General features: G+C 37.7%; 1 protein-coding gene across 6 annotated transcripts in view; it reads right to left on the bottom strand.

The window, feature by feature from the left end:
- The window catches only part of Sorcs1 (sortilin related VPS10 domain containing receptor 1), a 499,209-nt gene that overhangs the window by 83,010 nt on the left and 394,725 nt on the right, over nt 1-21,474 (bottom strand). For all 6 annotated transcript variants that reach the window (XR_009057571.1, XM_057777825.1, XM_057777826.1 and 3 more), the window contains exons 10-13: nt 13,889-14,035; nt 5,298-5,400; nt 4,958-5,034; nt 2,787-2,878 (exon numbers count right to left, since the gene is read on the bottom strand). Coding sequence is in view for 5 of the 6 variants with exons in the window: in XM_057777825.1 (XP_057633808.1) it covers nt 2,787-2,878; nt 4,958-5,034; nt 5,298-5,400; nt 13,889-14,035 (419 nt within the window). In the remaining variant the exon portion in view is untranslated. The remainder of the gene's footprint in view (nt 1-2,786; nt 2,879-4,957; nt 5,035-5,297; nt 5,401-13,888; nt 14,036-21,474) is intronic.

The raw sequence follows: 21,474 nt of genomic DNA, 5'->3' as shown, positions 1-21,474 counted from the left end.
TTATAACATAAATGCCTGTGTTCTCTTCAAAATCCATATGTTGAAAATTGCATCACTAATGATATTAGAAAATAGATACTTGGCTAAAAATAGATCTAAAGGTTAGAGTCCTCAGTGTTTGGGGACAATTGTCTTGTACCCTGTAAAGATTTGTCTCTTGTATTGGTTTAATAAAATGCTGATTGACCAATAGCCAGGCAGGTAGTGTAGGTGGGGCAACTAAGCAGTCAGTATAGGCTGGGTGACCAGAATAGGAGAATTCTGGGAAGAGAAAAGGCTCAGTCTGCAGTTGTACCACAGACACAGGAGGCAAGATGAGAATGCCTCGCTGATAAAAGCATCTGTATCCTTCTTTGGGACTGAATGACTGTGTGACCTGGCCGGACAGAAACCTCTATCAAACAAAATTGGATAGAATAATAGGTAGGTTAGTATGAGCTTGCTCACACTAATCATAATAGTGAATAGTAGAGTGAATACTTGTGAGATATTACTTGTAGGCAATTGACATTGGTATAGATTCTTGTAAATTTATACAAATTCAAGTTATATTAAATATGCTCCTATTTCTGTTTATAATATTGTACACTAGGGAAAGTTATTTTGTCATATTGTAAGCATGCATGCTTCTGATATTTTGTATATTGATGTAATTTTAGAATATATTTATAATATTACACTGTACATTTCTACCTCTGATCAAGATAATTATATATTGTTTACATGTTGGGGTCATTGTCCTCATTTGCTACACAGCTGTTTAAAGATTAATATTCTAATATAAAGTTTTTGTCTTTAAGCTACATATGAATTAAGTATTATAGGTCTATCATCATCCATGTTTGCATATTTATGGTTAGACTAACCAGGTTCTTTAAATACATAGAGACTGTATTCCATGTGGATAGGTAATCTTCAACTACTTCAAAGAACTGTAGAATATGGCATTTAAATAATTTAGGGTTCTATTGACCTGAAACACAATTGCTCCTGGCAGCACCAATCTATTCCTGAGAGAATGCTGAGCACCAAAGGCACTCCACTTGGAGCTTGTGTTCTTGTCAAAACTGGCCTTTGGGCAAGGAACTGTCCATGTCTCAACCACTGACAAAATGCACGGTGTCTGGACAAGACAAAAAGGATACAAGAAAAAAAATGCCAAACCTTGCCAAGACAGGGTAAGATTGTTCTGAAAATTTTCTTGCCTCCAAAATGGTCTGTCAGTTATTCTAGTCCGTAACCAAAGATGGTTGCTACAACACTGCAAATGAGACTTTGGGTGATTGCCCAAGTAGCCTGTTGTCTCTGTCACTTATTGCACATTTTGGAAGTTGCTTGATTGCACTTCCTGCCTACTCAAGTAATATTATTTCGCTTCTCAGATCTTCAATGGAGTTGAAGACTAGATAGTCATAGTTACTTACCTCTCATGACTTGACCAGCTATTTCTAATACAAGACTTTGAATCCTTAAGACAAAATAATTAGTGAGATTATTGTTTATGCTTGTTGTAATTCTAATTTTTATACTTGATATTTGCTCTTATTTTATATAGTTTTGTATTAGGATTAGAACTCTTTTATTTAAGCAAAAGTGAAAGGTGCTGTGGAACTCCTTCAGCCAATAACCTTTAAAATACTAGTCCACTTGGGTGTGGCCTCTTATACTCTAAATGCCAACATAAGACCTGTACACTCTCTCCCAGCTTCTGGATTTGGTTCCTGTTCCTCATTCATCAGAGGACTGTGATCTGTGAGTTTACCCCTAAATAAATAACCTTTTATTATGCTCAATTCTAAGTGAGTATGGGATTATTTTACAGCATGCATCATTACCTCAGAAATGGAAGTATTGTCTTAAGAAAAGGGCTTGGACTTTTTTCTTATGTGGAAACAGAGGAACAAGGCACCATTTAGGGATTCAAAAGTGGTTGTTCAGTTAAAATGGACTTGGCCAGCATTTGTGTCTTATACTTCAAGCTCACAAAACTATGAAGAAATAAATTTCTCCTGTTCATGAGTTTTCTTGTTATGGTATTTGGTAACAGCAGCCTGAGCACTAACTGAGACAACTTAATGAGAGGGTATGTTTTACTCTGTCTTTCTCTGTAGATGCCTTTCCTCAGGACCAACCTTTGAAGTTTTCTCCTTAGGTCATTAATATAATAAAAGATGGGAGGAAAATCAGGCTTTTGACTTTTCACAAGCAAAATATTCAGTGGACCACTTCCAAATATGAATAAATAAATCTGTTAGAAACCCCTGTAGACATTAGGCCTTGCACATTCATCAATAAAAGACACAAGTATATTTGAGGAATGTCACCTCATTAAGGGGAACTAAGGAAGTATCACAGGTGAAATAAGATAAGAGCAGAATAATCATGAACTGCAAATCTCCGTGTGGGATGCACAAAACTGTGTATATACTAAACTTCATGAGAGGCTGCTAGGGATGGGTGATTGCAAATACTGTCCTCTGCTGAGAAATTACGGGAAAGTGTGAATGAGGCTGTCCAGCTGATGGCGCTGAGGAACTACGAAACTGATGCATGCATTGTCACATTTGAACACCATAATGCAGTTGTTCTTGTAGGAGCAGAAACACTTGCCCATCCTTCTGTTTACCCCAATTTCCTCTTTCCAGTCTTAGGCCACAATCTTACTTCAGTGGAACAAACATGAAATTATGTAATAGTTAGAACATAGTCGTAGTGTGATGGCCGATTCAAATGCTGGCCTGGATAAAATGGCCACATGCATTTTTCTATGCTAGAAGTAGCCTTACCAAAGGTGACGAATTGGGAGAGATGTGTGTTTCATAGCAACCAGGACTCCACCTTGATCTAAGTACAAAATACTGTGCTCTTCTTCAAAGATCTGCATGAATGAAAGAAGAACACATGGGCACATAATGACATTACATCTGTACCTGGTATTCAGGGTATGGAGAATCAGTATAGGTAGGAGACTAAAATCTCTCACATAGAAATAGGTTTCCCTAAACTTTGAGAAAATGTAAGTGAAAAGACAATGCTTCTTGACATGGGCTATACCTATCACCGATACTAAATAAAATAACTTTATAGTTCTACAAAATAAATTTTAAGCATGAATGGTACCTATTCATGTTTTTATTATCTTATATTGTGCAGTACTTATCAATTCCTATTTCTGAAGATGATGTCAGAGCACAGGGAAACTGTAAATAGTGTGCATATCTAGATGGAAGGAACCTTGGCGACAGTTTGGTACAACATTCTCATTCATATACTAAGATTTGAAGAGTGGGAACGCACAAATAACTATGGGTGAAGCTGAAGCTCACTGCACCACATTGACCTCTTCAGATATAATTCTCTAATATCTTCAAATTCCCACACTTGATCAAAAGAGATGTTTTCTCATTTGACTCATAGATATCCTTCCAAGTGACAAGTAGCTCTAATCAAGACAAAATCATTAACTTTGGTCACATTTAAAATAGAGTCTTTCATAAAATGTGGAAAAATGAATCTAAAATCAAATGGAGACACTCCAGAAAGAATCTCTAAATTTTTCTATATAAAATGCTTTCTGGGTTTTCAGTTAAAATGTTATGGTGGACTCATCTAAAGTTATATTAGAGACATATTCTCTCTCTTTAATCTTTTCAGTAAGTGTGTGTGTGAGAGAGAGAGAAAGAGAGAGATGTAGGGAGGGAGGGAGGGAGGGAGAGAGAGAGAGAGAGAGAGAATGAGGGAGAGATGAGACACACACACAAACACACATACACACACACAGAGGGAGAGAGAGAGAGAGAGAGAGAGAGAGAGAGAGAGAGAGAGAGAGAGAGAGAGAGAAATGCATGAGGCCAGAAGAAGGTATTGAACTCTTTGAAGCTGAAGTTACAGGTGGTCATGAATTTCTGGATGTGGGTGTTAGGGGACCAAATTTTGGGTCTCTAAAGTGCAGAAAGGAACTTAATCACATAACCACTCTCCAGTCTCATTAATTGTTATGCATAATATATGACCCCTGCTTGTATCAGAAGAGAGTTCTATGGCTTTTTTAGTGTCAGAAGAAAGAAATGGAATCCTGACAATGTTCCCCCCAAATTTCCTTAAGATTGTCCATCTTCTTTCAGATACCCCAAATTTCTTTTGTCCTCTTTTATCAAAATATGCAATACCATTGAGGGATTAAAACTAAGAAAGAACATTGGGCCATCAGGTCCTCCTCCTCTCTTTTTCCTTTCATGAAATTGCAAGTAAAGTGAGCCCATTGTTAAGTATGATTACCTGTGCACTAGATTTCAATTTACAGTGCTAGTTATTGTATGATAATTAAGCACCAGAGGCTTATTAAAACATATTTATTGAGGTGTAACAGTCATACATTAGGCTTGTTGTGATAGCTAAACCTCATTAAATGCCTGCTTTATAAGCTGTCAAATTTCTAATTTTCATTCAAAAGAAAGGTAGGAGGCAGCTAAGCACATCGGTTTGAAGTGGCTCCATTTGTGTTTATTGACCATATGTAGTCTGAGAGTTATTACTCAGTCATTTACACATGAAATTTAAACAATGCAGAATGCTAACTAGGTAATGACGAATTTTGGTTCTCTTTGAGGCAAGGAGAATTTATAAAGACAACTAAGTTTTACATGTGCAATCCACTCAGAAGGATCCAAGGACTCAGAGAATTCATTTGATTTTGCATAAAAATGCCTTCCAAGTTGATTTCAGATGCATTTAGGTATGAACCTGTGATATGAAATATCTTTATCAAAGGATAAAAACATCAACCTTCATACATTTAGTTTAGTTCACTTCTAACTTGCATTAAAAGGAGAAAAAGAAATACATTATCCATGTCAGAATATATGTACAATGCTGTCCTTAGGTTTCTAGATTTGAAATAAGTTGAGCTATGACATAGAACTTGAGCAGGCCAACCTAGACCAAGGTATTTTCTTACCTGCCTCCAAGTGTTTCCTGCGTCTGAAGAGACAAACATGCTGATGTCGCTGTCTGACAGTTCAGAACCTATATTACCTAGAAAGAGTACGAGGCCATTAGTGGGAGGCAGATTCTGAAAGAGTCATGAACAGATCACATCAGCAGTCTGCACTGCATAGATGGATTTCAATTGTAAACTTTCTGTCTAAGCAAGGATTTTCAGTAAACTTGCTTCAGGTCAATGGTTTAGTTGGCTTTCAAAAATATTTTTATCTTGCCCTTGAAATTCCAACCACAGATGTCTAGTTTCTTAAAATAAAGGCATATACAATAGTAAGCAGAGCATTCACACATCTTACCTGAAGCAACTATAATACTTGGGGCTGTGTCCCTGCTGGCAATGATCCCAGAGGTGTAGGGATTCTCAGAGACCTTGAGATGAAGGTGTAGTGAGCAATAAGGCTAGGAGGAAGAGAACTGAAGGTCATATATGCACAAAATCAACATGGCCACTGGAAACATAGATTCTACAGCCAGGAACATTGCTACAAATTCAGGGTCAACCTGATCTACAGAGTATGTTCGAGGGATTCCTAGAGAGACCCTATCTCATTTTTTAAAGTAAACACAAAACAAAATAAACTAAAAGACCTAGATTCAGAACATCTAATCTATCTATCTATCTATCTATCTATCTATCTATCTATCTATCTATCTATCCATCTAGCTACGTATCCAGTCTGTCTTCCATCTATGAACATCTTTTTCTACCCATTGCACTCATCCATCCACCAACTCATCAATATTGTGTTCTTAAATTTCTATTGCCAACCAAGTATATGATATCTGTTAGGTCCTAATTTACCTAAATTATATTTATGTGATAAACTTTCTAACAACTGTAAAATGCTAGTCAGAACTCATTAAACAATTATGGACCAAAATTTGATTTCTGCCATTACAGGCTAAAAAAAAAAGAAAGAAAGAAAGAAAGAAAGAAAGAAAGAAAGAAAGAAAGAAAGAAAGAAAGGACATGAGATCTTTCTATCGGTCACTGGGTTAAAACAAAGTATTTTAGTGCTCCTAATAAAGACAAAAATAAAACATTATAAAACTCTAGATGGTGAAGAGGAATGGGCCAGTTTGGAGTTAAGACTGGCTCCTAAGAGACAGTACAACCTGAGGGAGGATGGGAAGGTGATATGACCAAGGTATTTGAGAGGACATTTGGGACATGAGCAATGTCCCAAACAAATAACAAAGAACAGAGGGGACTTGATAGACTATCACAGTATGTTGCCAGGAAAGACTAAAGGAAAAATGGAACATGATGCTAAGAAATGGGGATGGGTTGACCTAGGAGAACTTGAGAAATCAGTTGGCAGCTCAGCCATTAAATACCACAGAACATGGTCTCAGCATAGAAAATTCTGTATGAGGTGTGAAACTGCCCTAACATCTGCAAACAAATGACACAGTGTCATCACCAGATTCTGATTCTTTTTTAATGACTGTGTATTAATTATACAAACTAATGAGTTTCATCACTGACATGTACACAACACACTTTAATCATCTTTACCCCTTCACTTATCCCAATTTTGGTTTTGCTCATTACAAAATCATTTTTATAGACAAAATGCAGTAGCAATAAATTTTAAATGAAAATTTTTGGCAATTGTTTATGTGTGCTTAGAGGCCTTGGTCAAATTCTCTGATTAAGAAATCAATATTTTCTCAAAAGTAGATAGTACTTCTTTATATGAATTTTGTTGATAGTACTCCATATAAAGAACTGTCAAAAACACAAGCTTGTGTCTGAACCTCAGTTTCCGCCGTCTCTTAGGAAGATTGCTTCCTAATCTTATTGAGTTGAGTTTTGGGAATCACTAGTGTATCTCAGTTATGACTTTTATTCTTCTCTGTAAGTCTCAGTCAGAAAATATTCAGAGAACTTCTGAAATGCAATGATTAAATTTCTAGAGGATGGTGGAAATGACAAAGCAAAAATGAAACTCAGGAATAAATGCAGCCAAACACTGCAAAATGAAATCACAGATCACAATAGTGTAGCAGAACTCTCACTAACAGCACGGAAAGTACAGCCCTGAAGGAACAATGAATCACTGGTTCTGCATGAAAATTCTATGCAAAGTTTCAAGGAGAGTTTCATGCTCATAACATTCTGAAAAGGAACACACAGCTCTGAAAGAGAAGGAACCAAATACTAGGCTTCTTTATGCCCATCAGGAAGACGACTGGAACCAAGAGCAATGTTGTGGGACACCTAGACATGCTACGACAAGAAGAATGGAGCCACCACACCTTGGAAACTTTCCCATCATATGTAGATTACATATTTCCTTTTGTCTGATTTACCATTTATTTTACTATGAGTAATCCTGAATGGTCTGTTTCAGGTATGGTATAATTTTATCTTTCTCAGACAATCTAGAGATAAAAACAAATCAGGTTCTATACTGCATCTCATATGGAATCTTGCATATAATTTATAGCATTCCAAAGAGTGTCATATAGCCCGGGTATTATCTCTAGACAGAGATTTCATGGAGTGCCATTTAAATCACTTAACAGAGCACTAGATTCATGTACAAGGGAGTGTCCAGGTCACAGTCTTGAGCCAATCAATTGCAGCAATTGAAAGATTATGAGGCTCAGTTGACATCTGAGCCAGTAATTATTTGGTATGGAAACGTGCGATAACAAAGAGACGAGGGCATTTCAATCAGCTATCTCAGACCTGCTCTCTGGCCCTGGCTTTCAGAGGGCCAAGGCATTAAGTTGAGAAGCAAAGGCACAAATGATCTCACTGACTTGGCCTCCTCTCTCACATTCGTAGTCTTGGATTGCCCCCAGCTGGTACATAGAGAATTTTCTATACCATATTTTTCTGTTTCTTTCATTTTCTTTATCAAACAGTTTATATGGCTGACTCCAATGTCTCAAAAAAATCAAGAGAAAGTGACTTACTTTAGTTAAGATTTTGTATTTGGCCTGTTGTGTCAAAAGTTATTCCATGACAAACCACTGTCAGGAATATTATAAGGACCATCATGCTGTTCTGAGTCTTTGGAGGACATGGAAAACGGCTTCTGAATTCTCATGTACATTTTGGCCAGGAAGGGGAACTTAGGGTTTCTTTTTCCCCCTTTCTTTTTGCCTTTATTTATTTAAAATGTCTTTATTTTGCTCATGGGCATATAGGTGTAGAGGACCTACATTATGTTGCTTCTTACAGCTGCAGTTGCTGCAGTGATCTCTCTAAGGTCATATCCAACACAACAAAGAATGGGATGTTTCAGGTTTCAAGGGTGCTTCCTGATATCTTTTCCCTTCCTTCCGTACAAAGCAAAGAGGAGAATGTTCACTGATACCAACCATGTTCTAGCAGCTGGTTTACAGAAGATGGGTCACCAGTATCCACAGTCAGAAACTGCCCTTTGTGTCCTTCATCTACTTATTAGCCATGGTACATTATGAATCTTCCTAGTGGCTCTGAGATACTGGCTTCTTAGTCTCTAACGTTATCCTACTGAGGCACAAGGTATCTGGAGAATCAGAAGCTCATGGAAGGCCATAGAAACGGAAGAAATGCATGTGCAGAGTTCCATCGGATTTTAGGAAGTTCCCAAACCCATTAGCATTACCTCCAGATCAAATTACCTTTCTTTCCTACATTGGTGTTTTCTTTTATCTAACAAAACTATTTTGACAAGTGTATGTGTTCCATAAATACTCAATGGGACGAAATTAACACATTGTTTCTTCATCTTGGATACTTACCATTCAATCCTCCTGTCTAACTGAAACACTGTACCCACCCATCATTTTGTTTATTTTTTTTTAATCATTGCTTTTCTGAGCCATGGTCTCAGTTGTAGCCCCTTTAGGCATCCTTTGATTCAATCTACCCTGTTATAAAACTTCCCTGTTTTTTGGTTTGCTTGATTTGTTTCATAGAATATCCTCTGTTAAGAGATATTTTGCTCTTTGATGTTGAGAACACCACTACTTACATCTCATAGGTTAGTAGCAAATCATATTTGTCATTTGCTTGCTGCTTACTATACTTATCACAGTTTTTCAGGGGTCCATTAATTATCTTCTGTGTTTCAAGTACAATGGGGAATCACCTGATGCTAAAAGACACTTGTCCAATTAAGATATGAACTTAAAAATCTAGTAGGATTGATTTAATAAAGAACCAGTCCAAAAGTCTACTTTTTCCCCTCCACCCGCTGTAATAGCAGCTTTTACATCTCACACTCACGGCAGCTCATCCCATAGCTACCAATGTAAAGGTTATACCTTAAACACAAGTCAGAACTTTCAATAGGCACAAGACAGCCACTAAGTTCCCAAATAGCATTCTCAAACACTTCTCCAAGCACACATGATTTTGTGTATTTCTTATTCCAAATTATAGCAAATAATTCATTTTGTATTCAGTAAAGATTCAATCACAAAGAAGAATGGCCTCAAAGGAGTTATTTAAATGTGGGATATCCAGTACTTCAGGTCACTTCAAGTCAACACATTGGAGTCCTAGAATATACAGGAATCTCTCACAGACACTCCCTATCAGCTTCCAGATTGAAAATTAAAAAAAAAAAAAAAAAAGCGAAATGATTACAAGGAAGTCAGGGTCTCTCTGCACAGAACCCTGTGCTTTTCCTCAAAGGCCCAAGCATTTGTCAGAGTCTTGGGTGTGCCCCCACATTGCCTCTGAGGAGCCCGAGTCTCAGGCTTTGGTGGAAGATGACTATGACCTGCAATACCCTATCTAACTGTTCAATGCAGTCTTCAGAAGAAAGAAATCTCAGCTGAGTCTCTGGGCAATCAGTCTGAAAGTCCTAAAAATACAGCCCCAAATTACTCTGGATGTCTTATTCTATAGAATGCATCTTGCCAGGGACATTCCATTTGGGGCTGTAATTCGGGACTTGTTCACGTTTGTAACAGCCCCGCTGGAAAGTCTCTTCTCTAATCACTGGTCTCTGCTTTGAGTGACACTGCCACTGTCCAAGTACCACAATCTAAAATCGCTTTATTTTTAATCTCCGCTGCCACTGTCGCCCAAGCCTTAGAAGCGTTCTTTTCTTTCCTTCTTTCTTTCTTTTCAGTTGAGGTATCCTGTAGTTCAAAGATTTTTCTCTCCTATTTTGTGCCTTTGGGATGATTTCTAAAACTGATTTCGCCTCTCTTTCCTATTTCCTTTGTCAGCTTCCCTTCTTTACTCTGTTCCCTGGTTTTTAAAAGTTTATGTTAAACTACTTTGAGTAACAAGATTAATAAAGGACGAAGGCCCAAAGACTCCTGGATCCAAACCATCTGCATCCCAATAATTCATATGTCCTTAATCTCAATTAGCCTCTTGATTTTGTTAACATTGGGGTCAATTTGAATTCATGAGAATGTTACAGCGATGTCTTCAGACAAGGATGGCACAGCTTCGGTTAAAATCAAATCTGAAAGCCAAACACCTTTCAATGGTGATTACATTTACCACACAAAACACACAAATATAGTATATATATATTCTGCCATGACTCAAGTTTATATGATTCTTGATACAAATTTTTGAAATTGACATAAAAATGGTCATAGTTTTTGTATTCTTGGAGTAGACATTTAATACAGGAAGATGGGAAAGAAAATCAGCATATAAATGTACTGATAATAAATCTTATAAAGAAAAAGAATAAACAGTTTTGACATCATTGGATACTCATGAAAACCAACTAAGAAGCAAGTATCTGAATGGAAAGAAAAGGCCTGTTTTGAAAATGGCATCCTTTAAAAGAAATAATAGGAAATCCCATGGCAAGACATACACGAACATAGTAAGTTCATAATGTGAAAAGAAGTGAACTCTTTCTTCTCCATAATGACTTGTGGGTGAGGAAGGATGGAGGGAATGGGTAGGGTCTAACTAAAAGGAACAGACAGAGGCCAGGTAATAGGACATCATACATACTTTGATAAAATATTGGATTTATTGTACCTGAACTAGGAAGTCAACAGAAATCCTAAGTAAATGGTGCACATTAAAACTTTCATATGACACTGTCTAATAAAAATGGATAAATGAGAAATCTAGTAGGGAAGATAATATGCAAGAGACGTAGTAGTCATCTAGGGCCATAAGTGTGCTTCTAACTGCAGAACACAAGTGAAATTTTGAAGGTGATGGAAATCACACAGCATACACATTTGTCTGTCACTGATGCTTTTTATATACACTTTACCTCAATAGAATTGACTTTTTTAAAAAAACGGGCTACTGTGTGAAGGATGAATTGCCAGGTAGAAATGAGAAGAGAGTGTGGCCAATAGGAGATTTTCACTGAGCACCAACCAATGAGTGATTACACTTGGATTAATAGTCCCATGGCAATGGGCAAGGGGGTCAATACTGTATCTCTATTTCGGAAATATAATAATACAGCTTCACAATTCTGGGGTGGGGTTGGTAGAAAGCGTGCCTTGCTCAGTATCTTGCTAAAAAGAGCCACTTTCAGTAGTCCCTTTATGATGCCACAGAGGAGAGACAAAGCTGTCTTTGTGAGATGGTTAATGGTCTTTCTCATAGGTATTGATTTTCCAGTTATGTGGTATGTGTGAAAGAAGTTATTAAGGTGGTAGTATATTTTAACATCATAGTTCCATAACCTGGAGTAGTTGGATAGGAAACTGATACATTTTAATAGCACTGACCCATACCTTGACTAATATAGACATCCAATAGATAACTAAAGCATTTACCTAGTCGATGACTGGACTGTGAACTCTCAATCACAAGGGGCTATTTTTCTCCCAGTAGATTGCTGGTAATAATGATAGTGTCTGAGTAGGGGTTGAAATTTAAGACTGCTTTGCTGATGCACAATGATGACGTAAATGTCTGTTACAACTAATAAGGTCAAACTATAGCATCCTTTTGAGAAAGATGTTGACCTACCTACTGCTATGTGAGATGAACCTGAAAAGTGACTGCCCCAGAATTGTGGGATAAATGAAGCAGAGTGAAGATTACATCAAAGTCAGTGTTATGAATAGTGAGATCAATAATAGATGCACATATAGATGAAATAGATTTGAATAGATACACATATGCATATAGCCACATCTTAAGACCTTACTATAAAACTACGTGATCGTCCCCACAATGATAGCTCCTTTGTGTGATCTTTAAAGTAACTTCTGAGATGTTTTAAAGAACATTATATGTATTAAAATATACTTTGATTGAAAATGTATCTCTTCCTCCTCTGTTTCTGTATTCACTAGGTATCCACTGATGTGCTGAGCATACCATGGCCATCAGAGCCAGATGATGCAACTAAGAAACGCTTTGTTTAGAAATCTAGTATCTCTCAGGCAAGTAAGCTGAAAACTCCTTGATAATACTGTCTTTCATCTTTCTCTAGGATACCATCCTATCTTTTATTTATTTATTTATTTATTTTGGTTTTTTCGAGACAGGGTTTCTCTGTGGTTTTGGAGCCTGTTCTGGAACTAGCTCTTGTAGACCAGGCTGATCTTGAACTCACAGAGATCCACCTGCCTCTGCCTCCCGAGTGCTGGGATTAAAGGCGTGCGCCACCACTGCCTGGCTCTATCTTTTAATATATAAATAATTTCTTGCTGACATATCTGATAAAGAAAAGTCAATGAAAGAAAGCCATGACTTAAAGCAATGATATGGATATGCAAACTTTCCTTTAAAGGGTAGTAATATAAATATCTTAGACTTGCTTTGAATGCACATGGCTACTGATTCTACCTTCATAAAGTGAAAATAGCCATGGACAATGAATAACCATGTAAGTGTGACTGTGTCCCAGTAGAGCATTACACAGCAAAACAAGTGCTAAGCTACATTTTTCCCTACATGTCACAAATTTTTGCAAGGCCAGACATTATAGACTAAAGCAGATAAACTGATAAGAATATGTAGAAGAAGCAAATGCATGCTTAAACCATTGATTCAACCATTGACTCAACAAAGGGTTGAGTCAAAAACTTCTTTCAAAATGAGGTAAAATGTGTCTACAGGAAAATACTAAGACAATCTGAATTTATTTCACCAATGGATATGGGATTCTCCTCTGTATGCTATGAATATATTTTATTATCACGGGTTAATAAAAAAAAAGCTGCTTTGGCCTATAGCAGGGCAGAATATAGCTAGGTGGGGAAAACTAAACTAAATGCAAGGAGAAAGAAGGAGGAGTCAGGCAGATACCATGTAGCTGCTGAAGTAGAAAGATGCTGGAACTTTACGGGCAAGCCACAACCTCATGGTGATACATAGAAATGGGTTAAGATGTAGGAGCTAGTTAGGAATATGCTTGAGCCATCAGCCAAACAGTGTTGTAATTAATATAGTTTCTGCATGATTATTCACACCAGGGTGGCTAGGCAGCCAATGCACTGTCTCTGTTTGCAACCAATTCTACAGATAAATGTATGCAGCATTAGCTCTGTAACTGGTGATTTATCTTGAATTATAAGAGAGCTTAGGGAACAGCCTCACAAGAGATGAAAAACATCGCATTTCCCTAAAACTGGAGGTACTCGTCCACAGCTGAGATAGAGGGCTTTGGTTACATCTCAGTAATAGAGATAACAATTTAGCGTATAAATAAAACAGAAAATCTCATCACCACCACCACCACCCCAAACACCAGATAAACAGAAATTATTCAGGCTAGAAATAAGAATGTTATAGTAGAACAAAGGTCTGGGACATATTCTTATTTATTTGATCATCAAAAATGATAGGCCTAACTGCTCTTTTCTTTGGATTCTGCCCATCTTTTTCATCAGCTGAACAGAAGTCCCAAAAGTATCTTCAACATCTTGTTGGACACCAACTCCAACCCTTCACCATGTGAGGCATGCTGCTTCAGCCCACAGGACTCACCAGTAAACAGTGCACAGGGTCCCCTCTTAGATCTGCATCTGGAGCCTGCAGCAAACGCCAGTCTCTGCCTTTGTTGTAAGTGATGAAAGTCTTCACTTGGTTGTCAATCTTCTTGTTAGCCAAGAACATTCCCTTTATCCCTGCTACCTGGGAAAAATTGACATGGCTGAAAAATACATCAATTTGAGAAAGGACATTCTTTTTACATTAAAATAACAACCAACTGCCAAATTTTTATCCTAGAGAAAAGACAGGATAGGTGTAAGTGCTTAGATATCCCTCGCAAGTCTATCTGACAGAAACCAATAGCCTTGCACCCCCTGCTGTATGCGAGTCATAATACAAACTGAGTAGAGGTTTATCATCTTTTTGTCTGTTTGCTTTGCTGATACTGATGTCTATAATAACTTTATTCAATCACAAAAGATCAGAAATAATCAAGATATTCATTATGAGGAAGAAAGTAAAATCAACAGTGGTATATACAAACAATGGAATATTACTTGACAATAAAAGCACCAAAACCCATAACATGATGGGAAGGTGGAGGCAGACACATACTATAAGTGAAGGATGGTAACTGCACACACACACACAAAAAAAACCACTCACTTATGCATGCACGCACATGCACACATACACACACACAAAAGGTCAGCGATTGCCCAGGTCTAACTTGGAGCGAGGTATGAATACGTGAAACATAGAGGATTCTACATGAAGTGATCACATAATGATGCATGTATGTAGCAGGATATTTGTCAACTCCATGAAATGTAAAACTGAAGCTGTGGTCCTTTCTGTAAGCTGTGACTTGCAGAGATTTGTCATCTAATGGTAGGTTGTCTGCAGCCATCAGTCTCCAAGAAACAAACCCCAACACTTTCAAGTCTGTTACTTGACAAGCTGTAAGTAAATAGGGACAACTTATATTGTACACTAACTGTCATGCAGTGTAATACATATATATATATGATAGTATATATATGATATTATATATATATATAAAATCTCTCATTTAATCTTTACAGTACTCTGGGAGATAATTGCTAGTTGTACCTCACATGTCAGAGATATCTCAGGTACATGCCAGGCCACACTGTTAATGACACAGCAAATGGCAGACCTGAGATTGTAGCCCAGAACAATGTAGTTTCCGAGTGCATGGCTGTAATGGCTATCTAAATTACTGAGGCTTTTCCAATTAAAAGAGGTCAGTTGAAAGACTCTTTTGGGGTTTGTTGTTGTTTGTTTTCCTTAGACAGGGTTTCTCTGTGTAATAATCCTGTCTGTCCTGGAATTCTCTTTGTAGACCAGGCTGGCCTTGAACTCACACATCTATCTGCCTCTGCCTCCTGAGTACTGGAATTAAAGGTATGTGCCACCATCACTCGATGAAAGACTCATATAGTTATTATTATTTCTTTTTTGATGTAAGAGTTCTCTCTGTTAATTCACCAAATATACTGAACATTAGAGAAACAATAAATTTTAAGAAGTAACTGTTTTGTTATCAAATAACCATTCCTTCAGTCTCGTGATGTTGCTGTTCTTACCAAAATCAGTTAGCATCAGAGCTGTAGAAATGGCTCAGCACTTAGGATTACCAGTTTCTCCTCTAAAGAACCCTAGTTTTGCTCCTAGCACCCACACAGCTGTTCTGACACTAAACGCTGCTAACAACTATGAAAATGCTTACTCATTCTACATGCTAAGGCTAAGAATTAACAAGCTATCAAAATGGGAAATTTAGAGTTTTATAAAACATATGTTAGTCCCTGCAAAATGATTACAACCCAGAAAAATTGGAGATTGGTGAGGGAAAGGTCCAAAACATGTTGAATGATCCATCCCATGTCTATGCATTTTTACTCATCCGATGCCCATCATTACCATGGGGTAGAATGGTCAATAATCACCTATTCAGCATGAGAAAATGGAGACTTAGATTACATTTGGAGCAAGCTGCAACATATATGGGGAATAAAAAAATACTTGAGAATTTTGAAGTAATTTAAGTTAGCTTTTTATTGTGATATGATTCATTTTAAGCAGAAGAAATACACAAAAGTTGTAGTTTTGCCTGTCCTTGTTAATACAGAGCATTATGCTCATTCCCCTGCTTTTCAAGGGTTGCTACAAACCTGTGTAATAGCTTTCATCCCAAGTCTCTGCAGAAGGAAACTGATGTGTTGACAAATGTTAATTGTTTTCGATCACAGAGACTGGAGTTTCATATTCTGTTTGACTTCCAAAATTGTTTCAGCAGATAGCTCAGAATTTGTCAGTTCTAAAGTCTGGGTCTCAACCCACACTAGACACTCGTTTCGATTTTGTTTTTGACACAGGCAGATCTCATTAGTCTGTACCTGTGGATTTGGCATCTGGGATAATTTAGAGACAGGCCAAATCTGTACTGTTTTGGAAGAAGATTGTTTAACAATAAATGCAGTAAATGAGCTGTTGAGAGGAATACTTTGAACTACTTAGGAAAACGAGCCACATTCTAAGCAATCAACAGCTCAAATAATTTCTGGTGCATTGTTGATTCTCACCAAATGTGGAAGGCATAAACTCCAGGAGCACTCTACTTCCCAACGACTAGGTGTTAATTACCAATGATATTTAGTTATTCACTATAACAGCTCCATACAGGCTGCTTCCCAGGAACCCCCATGTTAGTTTTCCATATGTTCAAGAGGCTGTTATGTTCTTAAATAGGACCACACTGCCAGTTCTTTAAGAATTAAATTGCATAAATCAGAATTTTCATAAAGCCCTGTTGGTCTTCCTTCTCAACCAGTATCTAGCCAGAAATGAGAAACAATGTAGTCACCCAGTCCTCTATAGGGTTAAAAAATAAGTGCAAAAGGAATTTGAAAAAATGTTACCTATTTCAATCATTTCATTCTCTGCTTCCTCCTCTGCCCTCTCTCCTTCTTTGACAAGAGTCACAGAGCAGGAGGCTATGTGTTTAGGAGCTGGTTCATTTGATTTGTAGACGTGGTGACTTTACTGGCCCCCGACTGCTTGGCATTATCAAATGCCACTTGAGCAGAGAGCTAGCCTGTGTTATTCATCTTTCAAAGTGTGGCCTTCAGGTTTATCTTGAGGAATAAAAACTTGGCAAAGAGGGAATGTGTGTCAAGAGGGGTAAAAGCTGGAGAGAGTTGGTTTATTTTTCTCTTGTAAACAAGGCACTTTGTTTGAATTGCTTTCTTCTTTTTAATTGCTTTGCTTCTTTAGCTTGACCTGCAAAGATGGTCAACTGTGTCTTTTATTGTCACGGTGAGCTTGATGAATGCATTTTTCTATCTTTCTCACTGAAATCCTTTGAATGAGGCTCCTTATTCCAACAGTTTTTAAGTAAGATTTCATCACATCTTACTTGGACTATCCACCGATTCTATCAAAGGGACAGAGTTAGTGCATAAAGTATGGAATCATGTGGGTGTCCTTGTGTGCACATTTATTTGAGAGTGGGGGGGATGCGTGGGATGTTGTTGGGGATTATAGAGTGTGATTTTGCCACATACCTTTCTCTGTGCTCATACTACATGCATACTTAGAATGGAGTGGAGGGATGGCAGGAGACACAGAGAAGAATATCCAATGGAAGTTGCAGCTTCACACAGACAAAGAATAACCAATAAATATTCCTTGCTACATCCTGATACTAAAAGTGCATCTTCTTTTGGAAAAAGACCTGTTAAATTTCATTCCTATTGAATTCAGCATAATAATTTCTAAGAATGTTGACTGTGCTTGAAGTAACTTTTCTCTCCTCATTTCTCATAGGGAGGAATTTGATTCCACAAGTCCCAAAAGTAATTTAAAGTTATTTATTGCCATTTAACATCTGAAGCTAAGATATCATTTTGATTAGGCTTTAAATATGAAGTACTACAGCTCAAACTTCAAGCTAAACAGCATACTTATTGTATTTAATGTATTGTATTCCTTTCTTTATCGTGTTCTCTGTACACACTGGCCGCCCTGGAATCTCACAGACAATCTACCAAAGTGTTTCTCCCTGCTTGTCCCTCAGAGCCAGCTCAGTACACCTCTTCCAGAAGTCAGAATGTCTTCATTCTTATCCACTGTCCCTAGCACTTTTATGTTCTCTATTTTGCCTCTTTTATATATGGTACCATGCCTTGGTTTCAACTCTGTGGACTTGTCTAAGAGGTAATAACCTGCCCAAAAATTTCTCTAGTAGCCTTTAAACTTTTATCAGAAGTTAAAGTGACATCATCTACCATCATGATCTTTTTTTTTAATGGCATAAAGAAATAATTTATTGAACAAACCAGAATTTTGAAGTAGCTAATTTTTATGTGACTTTTTAATATCTGTATTATCATTGCATAAAAGCCCTCTCTTTTATTTAAGGACAATATAAACTTAATATTATTAATGGCGCAGCCACTTTGTATAAGGAATCCTGGTTTTGCTTTATCAAGATAGGTTATAAGAGTTCTCTCCTAGGTGACATAATTACTCTGGAAGACTTGGGAAGAAGGACTGCCATGCAGTGAGTCAATACCATGTCTACATACTCTGATCATGTCTTCAAAATATCAAATCAAACCAAAATTATGACAATTAATTTAGTTAAATGCATTGAGACCTCATGAAATGCTAGGCTTCACAAACCTCCACACATGAACCAACTTCGTGTATTCTGTAAATTAAAAAATTGTAATCACTTTGAGGTGAATAAATAAATGCTCAGATATGGCAAATCATCTTCCCAATGCCATTTAGTCAGAGGCATTGACTGTCCATCAGTCTGTCCAATTTCAGAGCCCATATATTTAGTACTATAGTTGTCTTTTTTACACAACTTTTCTGCTATTCTACAGTATTGTGAGAAAAATATCACACTGGCACATCATACTTATAGGACTAACCAGTAATCATTCTTTGATGCCTTTTACTCTGTAGTCATTCAGTAAATTCCTGAACATGTGTTTCTTTCCTTTAACCACTGAAGTTCTAATAACCGGAATATTTTAAGCACCTGTCCCTTCATCTTTGAAATGGTCTTTGAGATGTAAAATATGCTAGGTGTTGGGCAGTTCTTGGATGATTTAAAGGAAGGGTATCAGACACCTTCCTTTTCATGTTTATTGTCTAGCAAGTTCTCTCCTCTGCCAATTTTCCATGTGTTCCAAGTGGAGCTCAGACTGGGAGGCCTCTTGTGCTAGAGTATCTTGTTTATTTCTTCCTCTGTCTTCCTCTGATACTGATGGGCAAACCATGATACCTACCTTCTCAGACTTAAAGTGGAAAACTTAAGTGTCAAACTTCAAGAATGTAGATGAAAGAAGTGTGGCAAGAAAGAGACCACTTTCACGGTCATTTTTCCTTTGTGTTTGAGGGTGGGCTATATTCATCTTCTAAATACGATCCCCCAGCCAAGAAAAGATGAGTGTTCTGAAGGAGTTAGGGATGCCACTATAATCAAAGTACTCACTTGACAAAAAAAAAAAAAATCTAAGTGGTCCTCCTTCTTTCCATCCTCCTGCTACTGGTGATTGGAACTGTTTCAAATATTCTACCATGGAGATATACTCCCAGCTAAATGTTATTTCTTCTTCTAATACCTGATCAATTAGTACTCTCATATAAAGACTGTAGCCTGTAAAAACTCTGACTTGGCTTAGACAGGGGGTGTATCCTCTGTGTCTGACCTTGGCTTTTAAGAGGCACTTTTTATTAAGAAATCGTGGTACATCGTCACCATCATCATGGTTGGGTTTTCTCTTTTAAAGACGAGCTGCATATCCTGTGCAGACACAGCCTGCCTGCTGCACATCTTTTCTGGTGCACGGCATGCCTCACAGTTTGTGCATTCGGTACTTAATAGCCAAGTAGACTCACTCCCAACCACCACCTTTGGCACTCAGCTGCCCTGAGCCATCATTTTCCATTAAGCCAAAGCGCTCTTTATCATCATTAATTAATTTTCCTTTCCCAAAGGGAGGGTGGCATTGTCCAAATCTGTCCAACTCCCTTTCGTCACTCACACACAAATATACTAGGAATCACAGTTCTCAGATACACCCATTACATCTCTTCCACACTGGTCACAATGAAACATGTTATCTTGTGTTACTCAACCCACATGGTCACTGATGCATTCATGTTCTTTGGGAATAATGGAAGTTTAGAATATTTGCTTTCATAATTTCCACACATATATACTTCCTTCTACAAGACAAAGTTGGCAACTATATGCAATTATTGTCTGGATTTGTATGGAACTTTGGACTTTCTCCTGAAAGTCTGGGCACAGGCATAAAGCAACTGACTGTTTTCCTCATTACTTTCTTCTTCATGTCTGCTTTTTTCTCCTCGTCTGGGAAGATGAATACTATTTCTATAGTCTTAACTTATCCTTCAGTCTTTACACTATTGAACATCCACAGTCAAACCAAAGGACTCTGATCTTTCAGGAGAGACATGGTACACTGTAGTTGAACATCCATATACCCTTAGATTTGAGCCCTAAGTTGACTCTGTAACCTTGTGAAGGTGCCTATGCATTCTCTCCTTTTTACCTAACAAGGAGGAAGAGACTGTAGTCATCCAAATGTTAATTTATGGGTCAATCAAAAGAATTATGGAAAGTTCTTTATACATTGTTTTGTACATGATGATACCCCAAATTAACTATTATTACTAAATTTTGTTTAAAAATCCATTCCTGGGATGTTTGGTCCATGACTAAAAGTCCTGGCTCACATTTCTTCACCTTCTTGACTACAGAGCATGTCAAATAGATAACTCACACTATGAGAAAATTCTGGTATTCCATTGACTAAACCAGAGTACTCTGTCTCTAATATTTTGTTTCATCACTTTCATATCTCATTACACATACACACATAGTTATAGAATTGAAAGTCTCACGATCCAAAGGAGGAGCAGAAGGAGAGTGAGCACAAGCAAGGAACTCAGGACTGTGAGGGGTGCACCCACACACTGAGGCAATGGGGATGTTCTATCGGGAACTCACCAAGGCCAGCTGGCCGGGGACTGAAAAAGCATGGGACAAAACCGGTCTCGCTGAACATAATGGACAATGAGGACTACTGAGAACTGAAGAACAATGGCAATGGGTTCTTGATCCTATTGCACGTAATGGCTTTGTGGGAGCCCAGGTAGTTTGGATGCTCACCTTAATAGACCTGGATGGAGGTGGGTGGTCCTTGGACCTCCCACAGGGCAGAGAAACCTGCTTGCTCTTTGGGCTGAGGAGGAAGGAAGACTTGATTGGGGGAGGGGGAGGGAATGGGAGGTGGTAGCGGGGAAGAGGCAGAAATCTTTAATAATTAAATAAATTAATTAATAAAAGAAAAAAAAGAAAAAAAAAAAGAAAGCACAGAGCTTGTCCCCAGGAGACAATATGTGTGAAGTAAATGGTTGTATTTAGTATGAAGTGAGTTTTCTGTTGTTTTCACAAAGCTCTCCATGTGGATGCATACTTGAGACAGAGTCCCACCTATACACTTCTCTCTCCAGTTTGTATTTCCTCAATGGCTTCACGAGTACACATGTGCAGGAATGGCAGGTAACTG

This window comes from Chionomys nivalis, chromosome 8 (assembly GCF_950005125.1).
Source record: "Chionomys nivalis chromosome 8, mChiNiv1.1, whole genome shotgun sequence".
Taxonomy (NCBI): domain Eukaryota; kingdom Metazoa; phylum Chordata; class Mammalia; order Rodentia; family Cricetidae; genus Chionomys; species Chionomys nivalis.
This window is presented reverse-complemented; position numbering and strand designations above follow the sequence as displayed.